General features: G+C 35.6%; 2 protein-coding genes across 5 annotated transcripts in view; both read left to right on the top strand.

The window, feature by feature from the left end:
• The window catches only part of Nrx-1 (Neurexin 1), a 122,436-nt gene extending 105,006 nt beyond the window's left edge, over nt 1-17,430 (top strand). For 2 of the 4 annotated variants that reach the window (XM_085188990.1, XM_085188988.1), the window contains exons 14-28: nt 75-218; nt 5,295-5,509; nt 5,804-5,912; nt 7,260-7,859; nt 8,382-8,582; nt 9,025-9,141; nt 9,310-9,488; nt 9,659-9,830; nt 10,426-10,643; nt 10,920-11,102; nt 11,744-11,850; nt 12,277-12,491; nt 12,876-13,154; nt 13,419-13,561; nt 13,881-17,430. In XM_085188990.1, the coding sequence (XP_085045116.1) occupies nt 75-218; nt 5,295-5,509; nt 5,804-5,912; nt 7,260-7,859; nt 8,382-8,582; nt 9,025-9,141; nt 9,310-9,488; nt 9,659-9,830; nt 10,426-10,643; nt 10,920-11,102; nt 11,744-11,850; nt 12,277-12,491; nt 12,876-13,154; nt 13,419-13,561; nt 13,881-14,021 (3,023 nt within the window). In that variant the 3' untranslated portion in view covers nt 14,022-17,430. Of the gene's footprint in view, nt 1-74; nt 219-5,294; nt 5,510-5,803; nt 5,922-7,259; nt 7,860-8,381; nt 8,583-9,024; nt 9,142-9,309; nt 9,489-9,658; nt 9,831-10,425; nt 10,644-10,919; nt 11,103-11,743; nt 11,851-12,276; nt 12,492-12,875; nt 13,155-13,418; nt 13,562-13,880 lie in introns of all 4 variants that reach the window. The other 2 variants (XM_085188989.1, XM_085188987.1) reach the window with 1 other exon arrangement.
• Nucleotides 17,431-19,344: 1,914 nt separating this feature from the next.
• Nucleotides 19,345-21,362, top strand: LOC146536603 (uncharacterized). Its single transcript, XM_085189490.1, has one exon. The coding sequence runs from the start codon at nt 19,403-19,405 to the stop codon at nt 21,335-21,337; it is 1,935 nt and encodes a 644-aa protein (XP_085045616.1). The 5' UTR covers nt 19,345-19,402; the 3' UTR covers nt 21,338-21,362.
• Nucleotides 21,363-22,086: the final 724 nt, after the last annotated feature.

Here is a 22,086-nt window from a genome sequence, read left to right as displayed (position 1 = left end):
TAAGGCTGAATAATCAATATTCCATGTATTCGTGCAAATAATTTACTTCTAATGAATAAATTGTAATATTTCAGCTTCAGTGCGTCCCGCGTGCCACGTGCTGATGAAGCAGTGTGTGAGCGCGCCCTGCCAGCACGGCGGCGCATGCTCGGAGGGCTGGAACCGGCCGCTGTGCGACTGTTCCGCCACCAACTATGGCGGCCCCACCTGTGGGAGGGGTGAGGACTTGTTTATTGTTGGAAAATATTTCAAATTGGAATTAATTTTCAAAATACTTTTTAGAAATGTATAAATATTATATCTATCATTTATATGTATACTAGTGGACCCGAACGCAGCTACGCCCGCTTGAACTATACGAAATATTCGTTTTTTTAAATATATTTGTGAAATTATTTTCAGTTTTCAATAGAGAGATGCGTTAAGCAAGCTCGTTTTGGGTGACGTTTTCTAACAACAAACTTTGCAAATCGTTGCTTAGCAACGGCGGTTGTTATTAACATGGCGGAATAAATTTCATGTGAAATTAATTGTAAATTTTAATATATTGGTATATATCGAAAATATTACAAATATGAGAAAAAAAAGTATCCTATGTTCATCCCGAGACCCTCAAGTATCTCTATATGAGTATTTTATCACAATTAAATAAGCGGTTTGGCCCTGATTGCGTAAAAGACAGACAGACAGACAGACAGAGTTACTTTCGAATTTATAATATAGGTATGGATATATATATATATATATATATATGTAGAAGCATCAGAAGGGGCCTCAAAGTGGTCTTGGCTATCACTATTCATTTGTGGGCGTTGTAGGAACAGAGATGTTTAAATAAAAGTCACTTTTATATTCCACAATGTCTTATTACTCGTTTACATAACAGTTTTACAATAAATCTCACAAGAGTAATAAAATTACAATAGATTAGGAGCCAATAGGTTAATTGGTGAACATCTCACGCCATAGCTGTCAACCAATGACATCTGCTATAACTCGTGGCTACACCTACTACCCTATTCGGGGTTACCCGCTCCATTTTAAATATTCTTCTAATATAATCCATTACATAAATCAATTAAAATCGAAATGTAATAATTGCGATATTATAATTAAAACAAATACATAGCAGCGCGCCGTCACGGCCGTCCTGCATCGTCACACGCCCTCGTGTGCATAGGTTCAATCTGTGAACATAGTGCTTTGCAATACTTCCCGTTCGGTCTTCCTGACCACACAATATCTCCCCTTAGTGGATGTAACAGTGAACTCATAGTGAATACAATTTTATAAGTGTATTACAAATACTACGAAATGTTTCGTATAAGGCAAACATAACAATCTTACAAATGTCACATCCGTTAGTCAATACCACATAGGCTAACAGTCACACAGACAAGTCATTACCACAACGGTTAGTAATTGCCACACAGGCCAGTCATTGCCACACAGGCCAGCCATTGCCACACAGGCTAGTACTTGCCACATAGGCTAGTCATTGCCACACAGGCCAGCTGCTACCACACAGGCTACTCGTCGCCACACAGGCTACTCGTCGCCACACAGGCTACTCGTCGCCACACAGGCTACTCGTCGCCACACAGGCTACTCGTCGCCACACAGGCCACTCGTCGCCACACAGGCCACTCGTCGCCACACAGGCCACTCGTCGCCACACAGGCTACTCGTCGCCACACAGGCTACTCGTCGCCACACAGGCCACTCGTCGCCACACAGGCTACTCGTCGCCACACAGGCCACTCGTCGCCACACAGGCTAGTCGTTGCCACAAGGGCTAGTCGTTGCCACAAAGGCTAGTCGTTGCCCCAAAGTCTAGTCGTTGCCACAAGGGCTAGTCGTTGCCACAAAGGCTAGTTTTTCTTTTTTCTCACAAACTAAATAAGAATTTGCTATTACAACTACTATTGCCACAACAATCACTGAGTACGTTTTTCTTTTTTTTTTTTGGTTCTTTTTTTTGTTTGTTTTGTTTTTCTTAGCTTTGTTTGTTTGTCTTAGCCACACAGGCTACTACAGGGTAAAAGGGGTACGTAACTATTTAACATGGCCGTCATCGGCCCATTCTGACTTTATTTTGTTGCTTGCAATCTCCCGCACTACTACGTGCTACTAGAATTGAAAGCCAATTACTACGGGCTTACGGGCTCTTTTAAGAGTCTTTAAAATTTTGGGTCAAGCTTGGTTTGGTTACAGCACATAATCACCTACTTAATTCTTTAACTTTGCTTTACGTTTATCAAACTAAACCTTCTCAGAAGAAGCATTAGCTTCTTTTGCTCGTGTCGATTGCTCGATAATAAGATTCAAATCAAATTCATCCGTGGCTAATTACATTAAGTTTAGAGGCATAGAAACCTTTACTACTAACAATTCTAAAGGACTTGCCCTGGTTATCCTACTCATAATAGCTGCGCTAATGGCTAGCTGATTGTCAGGTAGTGCATCTTGCCTTGACTTATTATTATCTATCTCGACAGAGCTGACTTTATTAAAGAGCATTCGGCAACAGAGCCGAAACAAAATAAAAACTTCTCACCAGATTAATCTAAGAACTGATGCCTAGCTAGTTGAATGGAGCAAACATTCACCCATCGTTCAACCCGTTCATCGCTTGCCTTGGTATCCATACTGGTGCAGCGCAGTGCGATGTGGCCGCATTCACCACACGTGAAGCAAGTTGGAGTAATCACCTTCATATGCACACCAACTTCCTTAGACTGTAGAGATGAGGTAGTATCTGAAATCTCACAAACTAAATAAGAATTTGCTATTACAACTACTATTGCCACAACAATCACTGAGTACGTGACCCTGCTTGTCACAGTTATAGCATCGCTGTGATAATTCTATTAGTGGCTTTTTCACTTCCATAGTCGGAGTACTCTTCTCACCAATCGGGTATCCTCTTTTCTTTGAAACAGACTGGAGCGAGCATTTCGTTCCCAAGGCGTGTTATCATCTATAACATCATTAATTTGGTAATAATCTTAGTTGGCAGCTATCCTGCATGACATTCAATAGACATTATTTTCATACATGTTTATCCTCTAAATATTTCTGAACAGTGTAATAAGCTGCGCCCGACATACGCAGATAAACACTCGTCTTCCCTTGGACCAACATTGATTAATCGCTACAAATTTGCAGCTGGAGTCTCAACAATATCAAATCTCACTAAGAACAGATCTTTTAATTGTGGCCATTTAATTCCGGGAATAACTAGTTTCAGCAAGCCAAGATGACGCCGATCCCTTGAGTGCCTGAGCATTATAAAAGGCTTGTTCCCAGGTTTCTCCTTTTACCAGTAAAACGGTGTCATCAGCAAAAGACACAATTTTTCTAAAGGTCATAGGTAAGTTACACAGGTCATTGATAAATATTAAAAATAGAGTCGGTCCCAACATACTACCCTGTGGAATGCCATATTTGATAGGAAGGTATATGCTGGTATATTCTTCTATTTTAGTGCATTGCATTCTATCCGTGAGATAGCTTTCGAATAGTTTGTGTTCGTTACCCCTTACACCAAAATCACAGTTAGATTTTAACGAATTTATAATTGTTACAACTTCAATTTCATCAGTATCAAGTAAAACGAACGACAGTTTGATGTTATCTATTTGTGGTTTTCCACTGATATTGACCTGCGGGGAACTTGAGTTCCGTATTAATTCAGAAGCGATATTCTTATTGTCACGAATACTTAACTTATTTTTTAATACTTTCCAAAATTTCTTATTATTTGATTTTGCTGTCACAATCTCGGAGTTGTCAGATTCTCTCAACTTTTTTGTGCCTTGCTCATTGTAATTATCAAATCACTGCCAAAAATAAGTTTTTCTTGTACACATTTGTCACACCAAGTTCAAAAGTCGTGGTCTGCAACATCAGAATTAAACTCTGGTAACGATATTTTTCTTAATGTCAGTTACTAATGGCTCCCGTAAAATTTTGTTTCTGCATGTCAAAAATAAATTTTCAACTTCACATTTTTTTACAATTTTCACATCTTGTCAAATTTTAACACTCTGTTCTGTATTTTGTTCCATATTCGTTGTTGGTAATCCCACTTCTGATGTAGAAGCATCAGAAGGGGCCTCAAAGTGGTCTTGGCTATCACTATTCATTTGTGGGCGTTGTAGGAACAGAGATGTTTAAATAAAAGTCACTTTTATATTCCACAATGTCTTATTACTCGTTTACATAACAGTTTTACAATAAATCTCACAAGATTAATAAAATTACAATAGATTAGGAGCCAATAGGTTAATTGGTGAACATCTCACGCCATAGCTGTCAACCAATGACATCTGCTATAACTCGTGGCTACACCTACTACCCTATTCGGGGTTACCCGCTCCATTTTAAATATTCTTCTAATATAATCCATTACATAAATCAATTAAAATCGAAATGTAATAATTGCGATATTATAATTAAAACAAATACATAGCAGCGAGCCGTCATATATATATATATATATATATATATATATATATGTTTATTTATTGTTTACTATTATATTTATTTATATAAATATTTATTCGTAGTATATATATATATATATATGTATGTATATATATGTATTTTATTTTTATTTCTATTATTAAATAATCTTCTGCAATTTAATGCACCACCCACCATTTTTTTTATACAACTCCAACGACCAAAGGTTGCCTGGAAGAGATCGCTTTAAGCGATAAGGCCGCCTTATTGTACATGTTGTTTTTACGTATTTTGTATATAATTTGTGTAAATTTTGTGTGTAATAAAGTATATTGTATTGTATTGTATTGTATTGTATGTAAAACATGTTTGTAGCATAGGGTTTACCTTTTAGTCACATAAGTTATACATAGCATGAGAACACTTTAAAAAAGTCTATATTTTAAGCTTTTACAGCATGTAAAGTATGAGAACTTACTATTCTATAGTTGAAATAGGATATCAACTTCCTATACTTGTACAATTCATACATACTATAGTATATTTATAAAAGAATAAGGTTTATGTTGGTCTTCTCATATCTTGACTCCAGGTATTCCTCTTTATTTTGCTAATTTGGACAAATACTTGTACATGAAGATAACACTCATTGCATAACCTACATTCATTAAGTTCGATTAGGTATATGGTGCCGAATTGTTAACGTCAAAAAAGGAAGTCGTAACGATGTAGTGGCATAATATCCGACAGCAAACGCCAAGGTAACTCACTCGAAGAATTATATTTAAATTATTTTCATAAATGGATTTCAAACATGATAATTTCAGAGTCGCCAACAATCTTCCTCAACGGAAGCCAACACCTCACAGCGGCGCTCGGCCCCGAACACGTGACCCAAACGGAGGAGCTACTGCTTCGGTTCCGCACCACCAGGGCTGGCCTGCTACTGCGCACCGCCTCCGAGCACTCCGCCGACCGCATCGAGCTGGCGGTCGCGGCAGGGAGAGTGCGCGCGAGTGTAAGGCTGGGTGACAGAGAGAAGGTAAATGTTTTGTTCAATTATTATGGAGATTTGTGTTTTAGAATATTTTCGAATAATTGGATGTAGTGGAATTTAACCTATCTCTCGGATACTTTCTAAGCGCTGTAGTTGCAAAGCTGCATCTGCCAGGTAGGTCCTGTCAAGCTGCGTTGAACTTAAAATTATTTTACGTTTATTTTTTTTTTCAATTTGGCAAGAAAGATCCTATTTGTTGAATATTTTAGCATTTTAAATAATTTAAATGTATATAGAAAAGGCACAGGTTTCATTCCCGTGCTAAAACCAAACTTCCAGAACCTCCTAGCGGGCACCAGCGTGGCGGACGACAAGTGGCACTCGGTGCGCTTCTCGCGGCGCGCCTCCAACCTCAAGCTGCAGGTAGACGGCGGCTCGCCGGTGCGCGGTACGTTATGTACGTATGCACGGGAGCACCCGCACACTTTTGTTTGAACCTTGAGTAGTTGGGGATAAGGTTGGTTTTTGTGCGACTTAGGGTCATTCGTAGACTATGTAACACGGTAGTGGGGGTTGACGAAGTGTGACACTGTATTATAGGGGCTGAAAAGGGGTCTTGAATTTTGTGATATAATTTTTTGAAATATAATACACATATTTTTCAGAGCTGTCTTTTTAATTTGATAAATACTAAGTTTAAAATGACAAAGTATGTAACGTCACACGAGGTAGGGTGGTCCCACAAGTGTGACAAGGTCGGGTGAGATATGTCAAAAAATTGTAAAGTTCGTGCTACGTAAAATACGAGTGGTCCCTAAGTGGTTGATATGACGGTAGATAAGAAGTTATTGGTAAATTTGAAAATATATATATTTGTTCTTGAATTAAACATTTATAATGATAGATCAAGAAACAATTATTGATCAACGCTTAATACAAAGCGAAATCAATATTTATTATAGTTGTATAATATTAAGTAATTATATAAATAACTGATTTAATTGCACTCGCTAGTTATTTAAACTATTAATGATGTAATATAATTGAATTGTGCAATTAATTGATAAAGTATTGAAGTAATGTAATAAAGTAATTTATAATAAAAGTTAGATATTCTTAATCTACCCTTGATGTTAGATATCCTATTAGTTTTAGATTAGAGGCTTATTTTTTTAGTTTTTTTTATAGATGGCACTTTGTACCTTCACTATTCTGTTTTTCTGCTTTGATTTCTTCTGTTTTTATATATTTTGTTTGTTTTTCTCCTTTAGTTTTCTTTTCTACTAGCATTTATTAATTAACTGCTATTTGTTGCTATACTTTCTTTTTATTGACAATACTAAAAATATTAGATTTTTATTTCTAAAAGAAAGTATACAGCAAGTAGAATGTATAAATACATTTTTTATGAACAGTACTGTCATTACTTACATAACCCACTTCTTGCATTCTATATGCTAGATAGTGCGCTACAACTTCTAGTTTTAATAAACCTGTAAAAACTATTGTGATAACTAAAATTAGTAAGTATTTTTAAGCTAACATTACTTAAAATGTAAATTCGCCACTTTCCTTTAAACACACTTACAACCGAGTTTTAGATCTTTCTTCAGCTTGGCTATGCAAAATCTTTGAGCTGATAGATTCGATGTAAATATAATTTAAAATGGCTGCTAATTGTGAGACTTTAAGGTTACTTTGCTAATTTCTTATAATTTTAACGTCAATGTTGTGACTATATGTCTCTTATATTGTTTAGGACCAAGACTATCATTGTCTTTGATTTATTTTACAGCTGAAACGATTCTAGGAAAAACGTCCACTTTAGAAATTTCAACTTTACATTTGGGAGGACTCTATCATCCTGAAGAAGAGATTCAAATGACCTCAACTTTACCTAACTTCGTGGGTTATCTACAAAAGTTTATTTTTAACGGTATCAAATATATCGATATGGCTAAGACCCTTGGAATTGGTACGAGCGATGAGAGTAACAACATATACGACACATCAAACATAATATTCAACGGGAAATTTATGAAGCCAGACTCCTTAAATGTTTATAAATCTGTCACTTTTAAATCTAAGCACACATACGTAGGTCTCCCATTACTAAAGGCGTATGGAAATACGTATTTAGATTTTTATTTCCGAACTACCGAAATGGATGGTCTTTTGTTCTACAATGGTGGGAAGAAACAAGACTTTATAGCTGTGGAACTGGTCAATGGTCATATACACTGTGTGTTCAATTTGGGAGATGGTGTTGTGACTATGAAAGATAAGCTGAAGAATTTCCTCAATGATAATAGATGGCATACTGTGTCAATAAGACGGCCCACACCTAAAATACATACGATGCAAGTTGATGAAGATTTAGAAATGCATACAACAAGTAAGTGATTTGTTCTTTATTTGCAAGTTAATATGTGATATTACATGTATTGAGTTACTGGAGAATTACTTTGAAACAATAAAAGATCCAAATATATTTTTAAAACTTATTGTAATATAATAAAGGATTTAAAAGTAAGAACGAGACATTTGGTTCACATAAAATGCGATAAATGTACTGCCCAAAAATAAAATAAGTACATAGCAACAAAGTTTTATATTCTTTAATTTTACAATAGATTAAGGGCAATCATGGGGCAGTGTGACAGTTTTTGGGTGTGAAGTTGAAGTTGCAAGTCCGATCCTCATTGGAAGAATAAGTTATTTTCATTTCCTTAATCTGGCATACAACGGCGTTGATTTCCGCCACACAATACTCAATGTCTCGAATTCGGGCGGAAACCGAAGGACAGAGTATCTTAATTAATCATGTTCTCTCTGCCTACCTTGCTTTGTGCGGCATATTGCGTTAAGATCGACGCATATTTAACACATACTCTAATTAAGTCATCTATAATTCCAGGTTCAAATCTAATGCTAGAACTAGACAGTGTACTGTACGTGGGTGGAGTCCCCAAGGATATGTATACGTTACTACCAGTGGGAGTTCTATCCCGGCAAGGCTTCGAGGGCTGCATGTCCAGCTTAGATCTGCCAGGGGAGTCCCCGTCGCTGATGGAGGACGCTGTTGTGCCGAGCTCGTCTCTGATGTCAGGGTGTGAAGGTGGGTTAATATTTTATTGTTGTAATATGAAAAAAGTAATCTATTATGACGAGTATATTAACTTAATCAATTGATTTCTCATTATCAAGTAAAACTAAATTCAATGTTGTACGGACTATTCTTTAGATTTTTTTTTTATTATTAAGTTAATAATAATTATGATTTGTCATTATCAAGTGGAATTATATTCTTTGTTGTGCTGTCGATTCTTTAGGGAAATTATTATATAATTCATGTTCATTTTCTCTCTATAGTAAGGCAAATTACGGACACGGACTCCATAACTCCTCCTGGAATCTCTTCACATCAAACGGAATATCATATATTAAAGTAAATAATAAATAAGCCGAAAAAAATACTATAATTTGACAAAAATATACAAAAAAATATTTTAGTATACATTGCTTCAGTTGTAAATTTTTTCTCAAAATTCATATTACAGGTCCAACAAAATGCACGCACAATGCGTGCGCGAACAAGGGCGTGTGTGTGCAACAGTGGAACACATATGTGTGCGATTGTGACCTCACGTCGTTTACGGGACCCACTTGTTATGATGGTGAGCTAACTTTTTCCACAAGCAAAATAAAAATATATATTTTCAATCATCGCTCTTGCTGTAAGCACAATAGTTGATTAATTGGTAAATCCAGGATGATGCGTGTGAAACGCAGTGTCTTAACACTTCCTTACATAGAAAATTTAATTGTAATAAAATAAATTCCAGAATCCATAGCCTACGAGTTCGGTCCTGGTCGGGGCATAATAACCTACACGTTCCCGCCCAGCGCCGTCGCTGACACTGAAACTGACAAAGTGGCGGTCGGCTTCGTCACCAGCAAGTCTGATGCTGTGTTGCTGAGGATCGAGTCTTCCAACACACAAGATTATATGCAGATGGAGATCGTGAGTTTAGATATGGTTTTTTATGTTTTTTTAAAGCTAATGTGAAATTTTTGAACTTTTTTTAATAGGCAACTTCATGAAATACAGAAAATGTAGCAGAAAAAAATGGCCATTTCTTTAATAGTACTCTAAATTCTGTTCTCATTATTATACATATTTTTATAATCTAGATCCGCGGTAATCTATTCATGGTGTACAACGTGGGTGATGGTGATCATCCACTCGGTGATGAAGCGGCCAGAGTGGATGATGGGGCCTACCACGTCGCCAGGTTCACTAGAAATGGAAGTCGCGCTGCGCTACAAGTGGATAATTATGCTGTTAATATAAGGCATCCGCAAGGTTTGTCTTTTCTTTCTAATTCAAGATTTGGAATAACCTCTTGAATGGGACAATAAAATAAAGAGTAGTTTATTAGGTAAAAGACGACGTATTAGTTATTCTATATGAAATATGGTCCATAATGTATTGGAAATATTTGATCTAGACTAACATACAAGTCTTTTTCTTAGTATTTTATTCTTATTATAGGTAAGTTTTTTGTAATACGCTTGTATATCTTCTTTAATTTTTTTGTAATATTTTCATGCCTCCAGAATTTGGCGGAAAGTGGAAAACGGAAGTGACTTAATGATAACGGTTACTTAACACTAGGTTCCCCTGCTACGTGCGGAACTTCACTTCATACTGTAGAAGCGAAACAAATGAAATAAATAATATTAAGGCTGACATTTCGCTGCGGCAGAGCGTACCGACTGTAAATGGTATGGATGGTTGGATTTTATAAATAAATTATTTAATATTTAATTTCCCCGTTCTGGTAACAAGTTAAAGCGCTGTGTTCCGCCACTCAATGTGCATTGTGTCAAAAAGAATAGTTACATCAATGCTTCTGCCTACCCTACATTAAAAATAAAATATTCAACCTAAATTCCAGGAGGCCAACAATCAACGATATTCAACAGCATGTCCCGCATCACTATCGGTGGCGGTGGTGGCGGTGGTCGCTCCTTCAGCGGCGTGGTGGCTGGCCTCGTGGTCAACACGGCGCGCCTCCTCGACCTCGCCGCCGCCAACGACCCCGCCGCCGCGCTGAGAGGTGACGTGCGGAGAGCGCACACGCCTCTTGATAGAGATATTAATAGGATGCAGCAGGTTGGTTTTTTTTGTTTTGCTTGTAAAGTGGATTCAGGTAATTTTGAAATTAGTATATTTCAAAGGGAATTGCATTTACGTATCTAAAAGTATTGTTTTGAAATGCAAGTAATTGATTATAATGGAATTAGGCAGTAAAAATGTATTTATAGTTGTAAACAAATTGCGACATAGCTTAAAAAGACATAGCATAGCCAAAAGACGTGGTTTCAAATCCTACTACGATCAAATTTTTACACCTTTTCTAAAAAAGATTTATATCTTTTTTCTTTTCAGACACCACCCTCAGGATACGGAGGTCCAGGAGTACTAGATGAGCTGGTTTACTCCGGCGCAGGCTCCGGGTGCAGGGACGATGATGAAGATGCCTGCGTCCTTCCTGATGCAGGATCCGGGGACGATCTGATCACACCTGTCTACGTGCCGAGTACCAGACGACCGCCTACTAAGATACACAAGGTGGGGATTGCGAATTTAATGATAATACTAATATATTATAAACGACCCTGTCGGGGCGTAGGGGCACAAGCGTGTTTTTGTGTTTTTTAATTGTGGGGATATAGAAATTCAATATGTTTATAGTTGGTTAAAAATAAACAAGAACCATTTTAAACTATTACTTAATAATTGGCCTTAATCACTATTTTAATTAATAAGTCGAAATACTTATAAATTAGTTACTCTATCAGTTTAGTCATAAGAAAACGCATATCGCTTTAGTATTAAATGTATAGCCGTGATTATATTACGGCGTTCTTATTGAAAAAATAATAGTATACGAAATTTGGATTGTTACCTAAAATTTAGAAAAATAGCGGATATCCAGCAATGTTTTTGTATTTGTTATCAAGTAATTTTTCGAGGAAATCTGCAACGTGATGACAGTTTGGTAGTTTGAAACTATTTAATTTTATATATTAATAGATTTTATTTTCTGTTTGGAGGATTTAGAATTCAGAAACAAAAATGTACAAAATATGATAAGTATTACCCTGAGTGAGAATCGAACCTACAATGGTCACTTTGTCCGATACCACTTAAACTAAACTACGATTATATAAATGTAATATTTATTAAAATATATTTTATTTAAATTTCAGGGTGATATTAGCGGTAAGCTGATGAAGCCGTGTGATGATGAAGACTGCATAGAAGGCTCAGGGTCTAGCGGAGAAGACATCACAGAACCTGATCATCCTATGACCACGTAACTTATACTTATATAATTTAATATAATTTGTGAAGCCGTCTTGACGCAGGGATACAAGCGTGCGACTGTTAACGTGACGATTGTAGGTTCTATTCCCACTCGAGGAAATAAAATATTTAATATTTTCATTTTCTCGCTTTGGGAATTCTGCCACTCAATACGCAATGTCTCGAGAATTCGGCGGAAAGTGAGGAACGGAAGTGTCTTAATGACAATGGAGTGTCTGTTACAGCCTGAAGCTAAATACTTACTTTCGAGGTTAAGTGGAAAAAGCTAAGTGCAGTTATATATGATACATTGAAGATTGGAACACATTATGTTGATATAAAGTCACCAGTACTTCCTACGGTTAGCGCATTCATAAAAAAATATCTTCGTTTTAGTTTATTATATTATATAATATTCAAAAAATAAAAATTCCAGCTCATCAATAAGCAGTACACATGCAATGACGTCACCAACGTCATCAACCGAGCACTCAGACAAGACGTTACCTGGAGCGACCGACGCGAGTGACGTGACCACCGGCGGCGTGACGGCGGGCGGTGCCTCCACTCTGCCCGACCACGACAACATCATGCACGCGGGGACACTGGACACTGGGACCACGGTGGACAGGGGCACTACACCCACTGATGGTGAGTTGGATTCCTTTTTAAATAAGTCTTTTGGTTGGTGAAACTAGGGATAAGACACTCCGTTCTCATTAACACACTTCCGTCTGTTCCCCATTTTTCGCCGAATTCTTGAGATATTGCGTATTGAGTGGCAAAAATCAACGTCCCGTTTTGCCTCGTTACCTGAGCGGGGGATGAATTCTCGTATATTAAATATTTCACTCCCTCAAGAGCGAATGGAGACCACAACCGCCACATTTACAGTCGTTCGCTTGTGCACTCGCGCCACTATGGCCCCAATTCAACATAATACTCAATAGGAACAAAAAAGAAACCCTAAACTTCATATTAAAAATAAATTAACATTCACTATAAATAACATATTTATCTATCTTCATATTACAGATCGCTCCCACCCCGGCCACTTCACACCAACAATGACGGGCAAACACACAGAATCAACACACACCACAGAAGAAGAAATCATCCCGGACTATGAAGACAAACACAATGAAATAGAAACTAAATCGCCCACATATGAAATAGAAGAACATGATAAGGGTCCAAGAATACATCCGGATTACAATGGATACGAACATGAGATTACTACTAAATGGTACCACCCGAAAACTACAGATAGTAGGGTGGTGCCGCCTGAATCGGAGTTTTTTGCTACGATTGTTGGTGAGTTTTGTGTTGTAGGATGTTATTTAGAAAGATTTTTTTTTGTATTTTAAAGGAATATAATAGTTGATTCTTAGTTCCTCTTGTACTTCTAAATTTTTCGTAACCACCATGTCTAATAACATGTAGAATCATATGTGTACACTTTCCCATTTAAGACGTGGTATTCATTTGGTCAGCTCCTTGTGTATTTGTCTTAAGCTGGTTTTATTGTAGAAGATTTATACATAACTATATTCAATTCCAATTATCTATTACTTCCAGGTATAGTAGCGTCAGTGCTAATAGCAATAATCCTCATAGTGATCATCGTCCTCAAGCTCGTGTTCCGCCTCGACCCCTCCTACAAGGTAACGGAGGACAAGAGCTACCAGCAGAGCGCCAGTGCTGCTTTGTTAGGGAATCAGGTGGGCTTATGTTTTTATAGTATATTACTTATTATTCGGAGTATAGGAAACTATAAGAAAAGATGCTTTTTTTAAAGCTTCACGCCATATTTTTATATCTATATAGCAGAGTAGGCAGAGAAAACTTAGTGTTAAGATAGTGTGTTACCTACGTGCCGCCCAATTTTCGAGACGCTAAGTGTTGATTTTTGGAGCTCAACGCTACGCTTTGTCCTTGCTCTTGTTACCAGAGCGAGAAAATGAAAAGAGGTTCCAGAGTGGAAATCGAACCCACAACTTCTGACTTATTTTTATTTAATTCTGTATAATAATTTCCCAGGCCCACTCCAGCTATCAAACGGCGAACGCGAACGCCCGCAACCTGCAACCGTTGCCGCTCACCCGCAACGGTTCCCCACCACTGGCGCCGCTCGCACCGCAACCCGTCAAGCGCGACGGCATCAAGGAGTGGTACGTGTAGATAGATACGGGAGGCGTTAGGTTTTGTATGTATGTATGTTTGTGTGTGCGTATATGTTATAGGGCTGGTGGGAAACGTGACTTGTTTTTAGGCGATGATAATATGTCTGTGTGAGTCAAATTACAGATTAAAAAAAGTTATCTTGCAAAGACTTACATACATTTTTGAAGTGCATGAAATAATTTATAACTTTATTGTTTTTCTTTTCTTTTAGATTTTTAAATATAATAAAAATATTTCATTCTATTTGAATAATGAAATATAATGATTTCGAAAATAAAATTATAACAATTTAATTAATGATCTTATTGATAATTTAGTATGAACTATTATGAAATTATAATTAAGTAAATGAAAAGCTCACGTTTCTCACTAGTGAACATACGTGACTTGTGTAGATGGGCTTATATATCTATATACATGTTTGTATGTAAGCTTGTTTGTCTTAATAATATGTCAATTTGATAAATATATTTATTTTTTTCACATTTTTTTATAAGAATATAAGAGTTTGTGATGTTAGGGTTGTAATGTCTCTTAATTATTATGTATGTTTATGTGTATTTAAATTAAATAATCTTAAGTCATTCATTCTTTAGTGCTTATGACGTTTATTAATTAATTAGATGTCGATTTTTTTTGTATTCTTCTTCTTCGGTGGATTAGTTATAGTTGTATTATTATTCATTTTAATTTCTAACATTATATGTTGTTATAATCAGAGTCAGTTGAAATAAATTAAAATAGAATTATTTTCATAATTGATCTCCAAACAACTTTAAGTCTTATAATTAACTTAAACCAAAAGTATTGTTCAATCCATTACGGTGCTAGCATTTATATAATATAACTCACTCTCTCTCTCTTTTGATTCCTTTCTGGTTATAATAACAGGTAATGTATACTTATCCATACAAGTCACGTAAAAAGTAACATATCAGCCGTAGATCGATTTATATACGAGGACTAGTTGTGATTCGAATATGAACCCGTAGACGCTTTCCTTAATTAGCTGGTTGGATGAATAATCGATATCAAAGTTGATATATAATCGATATTTGGTTGGTACTGATCGGTGTCGTCATTTGGCTGAATATGCAATTTCATCTAACAATAAAATTGCTTTTTAAAACCTTTTTTTAGTAAAACTCAGTTAATTCTCGATACTAGTGCAATTAGTTTGCATGTTTGGTCAAATAACGATTATAAAGCTAATCGAATGATGAATATCGATATAAGTGTGAAAGTCGATTAGTAAAGTTTAAGTTGCATAAGATACTGACTGATACGCAAGTGTTAATGTAAATATTAATTATTGTAACGTCACTTGTGCGATCGTGTGTGAAATAATGGTATCGAGACATCGTGGAAGAGATATATGAGAAAGATGCATACATATATTTTTCTTATAACCCTCGAGATGAACTTAAAAAAAAATATAAGTTATTTTAAGTTTTGTAAACCTAAATTGCCCATTGGAAACTTCAAATTTGAATATTCGAAGAATTTGCTGTTTCATCAAATTCATTAAATGATCATCGGAGAAGGTTTAAGAAAAACATGTGTAAAAGTGCTTAAAAAATTGTCGTTCATTCTGATTTTGTACAGTCATCGCTTTCCTATTATAATATGAGGTCCTTTCCGCCTCCCATGGTTTCATATTACGTTAAGACTAAGCTACGATTAGCTTATTACGTCAGATGTTCTTATTTGATCTTTTGACATCACATTTGGAAATTATCAATAAAATTATTCCTAATTAAACATATATACCCAAAAACAATTGTGTTGGGGAAATTCTTCATTTGAAAAAAGGCTCCAAATTTTAATATCTGATGATAGTAAATGATATAATTCACCATATTATAAGGGTACAGGTGTATAATTCGGGCTGCCATCACAGAAAATTAAGCATATCGTTCAATTGAAGACTATGACACTTTTATAATTACAATTCTCTTTCCTATATATGTATATGTATATTAGGTCTTATACAATATTTTTAATGAATAGAGGCGTGTAGTCTTATTATCATTAATGTGGTCGATAGCTTGGGCCGTGTAAGGTAAAGGCGTACGTACGAGCTTGTAGGTGGTGTTTCTTTAGATTTATTAAACCCGTTGTGTTTGGATCTATAATATGTCAAATTATTTATGTATGTATGTATGTCAATGATAATAGTTGAATATATTTTAGTTTAAAAACATGTAAAGTAAAGAAAAATACACGAGTAACTCTTTAAAAATATTTTTTATTGGCAACATTAATTTTGAACAGTTAATAATTCTTAACTCCTAAATAAGCGTCTACTGTATTTTGGGAGTTACTTTGATAATTTTAAAAGTCCTCCGTTATCCAAATATTTTATTCTTATATAAACGACATTCCATTACAAAACTAGAGGCCTAATACAAAATGTTTAAATGCATGTTAAATCAATTGTTAAATGTACATAATTAAATAAACGATCGAAACACTCTAATTCCAGGATATGTTCCTCGATGCGTCCTATTGTGTCCTATTTATTAATACCTACATATATCGTGTCCATCGAAAATCATTCGGTTTTTTTTTCCAATTAATTTAAGACAAATATCATTTGTCGTCATTGTCATCATCAATTCTCAACTAAGTGTAACCCTAAGCTTGAAGTATTTTGTATGATCGCTTAAAAAAAAACCTCCCACCGTCCCGATTTCCTCTTTCTCAATAAAATTTTCAATTTAGCTTTAATAAAAAATCATATTTATATAGATTGTTATGGAGCACAGGTTTAGGTACTCGAAGTTGCATTTATTGTATATAATATAATTAAGCGGTACTGTACGGTGTACGTTCACACTCGTTTTACGGCACAAATGTTAGAACATCTGTTTGTTTGTCAATTTTAGTCGTAATCTGTGGTTTGTGTATTAAGACTTTTTTTGATAATTTGTTTTTTTTTGCCGCTGCTTTCTTAAAGACAATCGATTTTTTGAGTATGAATTATGTAGATTAATTTCATGAACGTTAAATAATTTACCAATGGTTCACTAAATTCAGTTACTCCTGTTCATATTCTCAAATTAGCTCCTTTAGCCCGTTCTTCTCAAGTATCAGACTTAAGTACAGAGAAGAACGGACTTGAGGAGAACGGTAACAAATTCAACGGGAAAATAAAAATATATATAATTTATTTGAGTCAATTAATGTCTTTTAGTTTTATCAATAGCAAATTAAATTTAAATTTCACTTTGTATTTTATAAACCAAATGATCTATTGTCTTTAATTTTTTAATATAAAACAAGTTTTGTTTTCGGTCAAACTGTTTTTTATTGCGGTTTGTGTAACCGACTGCGGTCGGACAAGATTTATTTGTGTAAAGCGATCAAATTTTGAAAATAATAATAAATTATGTAATTTACATTGTTATTTTGTTTTATTTAATCCTTTTTGTATTGGATATATTTACATTTTCTATAAAGTGTATGATGTGCTATTTTCACAATCTAAAAGTTTATTGAGAAGGATCACATAGTGCTGAGGCGATCCATAGCCCAAATTGTTCGGCATGTTATTAGTCACACATGTATAAACAGAGGGTGGCGCTGAGTTACGATACTCAACACCGTGAAGTTAAATAAAAATACCACAACTTTATTATTGTAACCTTTACATTTAAAGGAATAAATTGCGAAGCTATAAACAAAAAAATATGAAATTTTATTTTAGCGTTTCTAATTATCTCTCTGCTTAGTTAACAGAAAAAAAGTTGCTTTTATCAAAATTATTAATTAAAATTTCGTTTCGTCGCTCTGGTAACAATAAAAATTAATAGAGAACATATTTTGGGTAATATCTTTATGTCCCAACGTACCCACTCGGTTCATAATATTTAAATTATTTTTATTTTCCTCACTGTGGTATTTCTAAAAGAAAGAACAAAATAGATTCTCTAAAAGATTGATGATTGAAATACATACGAAACATAATAATTTGTTTGTCTGTATTATTATGTATTAAACTATTTCTCTTATATTTTTTTAGTTTAGTTAGTTCTTCTCGTCTTCTTTCTCCTATCTCTTTTGTACGCGGTTGACATCGGCCGTGTTATACAGTGCTATCCCTCGCTTGCCACACGATTTTCAAGTCATTACGTGTTAAATTACGGAGCACAACGCCGCCGAAAAACAAATCAATAATTAAACTGAATATGCGGGTAGACAAACGACAGTCAGCAATCGTCAGGTCTTTTTACTAGCTAGCATATATTTTTCAAGATGTCATGTTGTACCCTTGTCGTTTCAATTTCCCTACATTAGTCAGTCAGAAGTTCATGGTGAGCATTATCGATATAATTGTATATCTATGATAGGACAATTTAGTTTTAAATGTCAACATAATGTTAAGGGTAACTTTATTATAAACAGATATTAGCAACATTTTTTCACTACTTTTTTTTCTTTTAGATAATGGGTTGAGATGGAGAAACTTATCTCTTGGTTCTATACTGTGTGCCTAGATGTATTGCGATTTTTTTTTCTATTTATATTATACTAGCGGACGCGCGCAGCTTCGCTTGCTTATGTAGGGGTGAATTCTAATAAACCACGAAACAAGTGTTCAATGAAATATTTTTAAGAGTCTAAATTTAAAATTTTATAAAAATCGGTGGCGATTTAAAGATTTTTCCATACAAACTTTCAACCCCTTATTTGCACCCTTAGGGGGAGAATTCGAGAAAACGATGAAACACGTATTCAATTAAATACTTTTAAAACTCTAAATTTCAAATTTTATAAAAATCGGTGCCGATTTAAAATTTTTTCCATACAAACTTTCAACCCCTATTTCGCCCCTTTAGGGTTAAAATTTTTCAAAATCCCTTAGTGGATGTCCAGATTACGAAAGTAAACATCTTTCTACACACAGCAGTTACGGCTGTGCGTGCGTGTTACCTCAGTTAGTCCTTTTATATATATAGATTATAGTACGGATCCATCACTGTGGACCAAACGCACATTTTTAAGGCTTTATACAGCTTCATGGTTTATTGAACTTAATAGGTTGGTAGGCAGGCGAGGCAGCCTGTAGTTTGTGATATTGCAACTGCGGAGCACAGTCGTGGTGCAGGTGCGCAAGCGTATGTGAAACACGACAAGTTGTGGGTTCGATTCCCATTACAACAAACGAAATATTTAATATTGTCATTTTCTTCGCTCTAGCGCGGTTTTGAGTTTCATCATTCAACTATACTAATAAAAATAAATAAATAAACATATATCGAAAAAAAAAAACACCCAATGTTTACAACTGCCGACTTCCATTACATATATATTTAAGTGCTACAATCACTTTGATTGTAATGCCTCTGTAGCGCGTCAATAAACACACCTACAAAATGCGCTTCAGATGTTTGTTCAAATATTTACTTTTTATAAAATTAGCACTCATAGCGTCTAGCGAGAACCCATTCCTGAAAGACGCCGAGAATGTCGAGCAAATAACGAACAGCGCGGAGTGTGTTTTGAGACTATCTGGTAAATACTTCGTCGAGAAGAAGGCCCTGAGTGGCAGCATCATCATTGTCAGTGTGAATTCTAAAGCGTCTGCTGCTGAAAACTTCCTATTGAAGACTATGCACGGCGGGAAAAATTACAGTATAATGGTAAAAAACGCTTTCAGGCAACACGCGAACGCATCCCATTTTCCTGAAAAGGCGAAAAATTATTTGATGATACTAAAAAAAAAATTCGAACTGTTAAACCATTTGATTCAATTAAGCGGCCTCCCTTCTTGGAACCCTTTAGCAAAAGCCATTATTTATTATCGATTGAAAACGGGTGAGAAGGGCGAGGATATCTCCAAAGCATTTATAAACGAGTTACGTCATTATAAATTATTAAAAAGCATAGCATTTATATACTCGCCCGTGACAGACGAAGTCACTTCCTACTCCTGGACACCATACGACAGAAAAAATTGCGCGGGAAAATGTAAACACGTTTACGTATTAGATGTTTGCAAAAACAACAATATAAGACAATTAGAGGTTCAAAGGGATATGTTTCCATTAGACTTGAAAGGCTGCCCTTTAATAACTTATGCCATAATATCTGAACCGTACGTGATGCCGCCTGAAAGGAAAGTTGCGAACACAATGTGGAACGACGCTTATGAATTTCAAAAGGGCGGAGAGATAAATCTTGTGAAGATTATAAGTCAATTCACAAACATGAGCCTTATTATTCGTATGTCAGAGAAAGTAGAAAATTGGGGTGAGATCTACCCTAATGGGACCGCGGGTGGAGGCTACGGGTTGTTGATGAACGATTCCGTAGACCTCCTTATAGGTAATATAGAGGTTACTAGAAAAACTCGGAAATTATTTCATCCGACTATAAGTTATACTCAAGACGAAATGACTTGGTGCGTGCCTAAAGCGAGGCAGGCGGTGACTTGGGATAATTTGATCATTATATTCCAATGGACGACGTGGCTCGCCACCTTCTCTAGCGTCCTGGTAATGGGTTTAATATTCCACTATTTGCATTATCAAGAAAATAGAGACACGAAATGGCCGACGTACTCAATATTAATGACATTATGCATGCTCCTGGGTTGGGCTGCTAAATTCGACGCGAAATCATCGCAGTTCCGCATACTAATGTTCGGATGGCTTTGTTTCGCTTTGAATATGGGTATTACGTACGAATCGTTCTTGAGAAGCTTTCTAATGCACCCCAGATTTGATAAGCAGATAAGTAGTCAATCCGAGCTCATCGACTCTGGAATTCCTTTGGGTGGCAGGCAGATTTACCGTGCCTATTTCGAGACTAATAACGCTAGCTCGTTTTATTTGTACCGCAAATATAACTCGACAACGTTCGCTGAGGGCATAAGACGGGCGGCTTTGTCTAGAAATTTCGGTGTTGTTGCGTCGAGGAAGCAAGCCGAGTACATGGATCAGGAATTAGGCAAAGGTGCCGGGTTGATTTACTGCTTCCCGGAGAGCGATAACCTGTACAAATACGGTGTTGTACTGTTGTTTAGAAAATGGTTTCCAATGTTGGCGAGGTTCAATAATATTATACGGAGCGTGTCGGAGAATGGCCTGATTGATAAATGGAATGAGGAGTTGTTTATCCACAGGATCAGCTCCGATGGTACGGGAACTATAATGCCGTTAAGTATCCAACATTTGCTTGGGGCTTTCATGTTGATTGGGATTTTGTACGGTGTAAGCGTTGCTGTTTTTTTGTTTGAAATATTTCTAGGTTTTTTTAAGAAAACGAATCGTGTACAAGATGTTAGTGTTAGAACACCGTCACTTTAGATGTATTAAAAAAAAGATGTTAAAAATATATGTATAATATTGTTACTTATTTCAATAATAGATATATATTTATATATAGTTTTTGAAATCATATACATATATGTAAGTGAAAGCAGGTTGGACACTATATAATTAAAAAAAACAATAAAAAAGCAAATTATTTTATTTTTCACAAACTTTTTTATATTTTTCAATAAATGAGAGTGTAAACTTAGGTTATGTTACATATACAAATAAAAACAAATATTAAGTAGGTTCCCGCTCTATCCCGTATATTACAGAATGAATGGAATCTCGGGAAAAGGAGTGTCACTTCACTCTCCGCCCAATTTCAATCGAGTATTGACATGAGGAACTCATCAAGGAAATCAAAATATCATTATTCTAAATGGATATTGAACCCACTACTGTTGCATTTACAGTCAAACGCTGTACCGCTACGCCGCGATGGCCTTAAATATTCGATGATTGCATATACAATGTAGATATTCCAAAGCCCAGGTTATTAGCGCTAGCAGAATCATCGAGAAATGTAACAATGTACCGATTTCATCGATATTAATTATCTCCCATGAAATTGCTTTCATTGAAAACATCCAAGCATTACTACGTATGCTTTTTCAACTCCGTCGCTTATTGTGTAAGAGATTCAAAGGGAAATGTGAACGTAGAGTTCAATTGAATATCAGTTTAATTATTAATTTTATTGATACATATATGTCCATATGCCGATATTGAGATATTATTTT

This window comes from Heliconius melpomene, chromosome 8, assembly GCF_056956725.1.
Source record: "Heliconius melpomene rosina isolate 202511_hmr_F chromosome 8, ASM5695672v1, whole genome shotgun sequence".
NCBI classification, from domain to species: domain Eukaryota; kingdom Metazoa; phylum Arthropoda; class Insecta; order Lepidoptera; family Nymphalidae; genus Heliconius; species Heliconius melpomene.
The sequence above is the reverse complement of the archived record's forward strand: the minus strand, read 5'-3'. Positions and strand labels throughout refer to the sequence as shown.

Bases quoted from the DNA above. Each gene is read 5' to 3' on its own strand.
- LOC146536603 (XM_085189490.1), top strand. From the start codon at position 19,403: ATGCGCTTCAGATGTTTGTTCAAATATTTACTTTTTATAAAATTAGCA.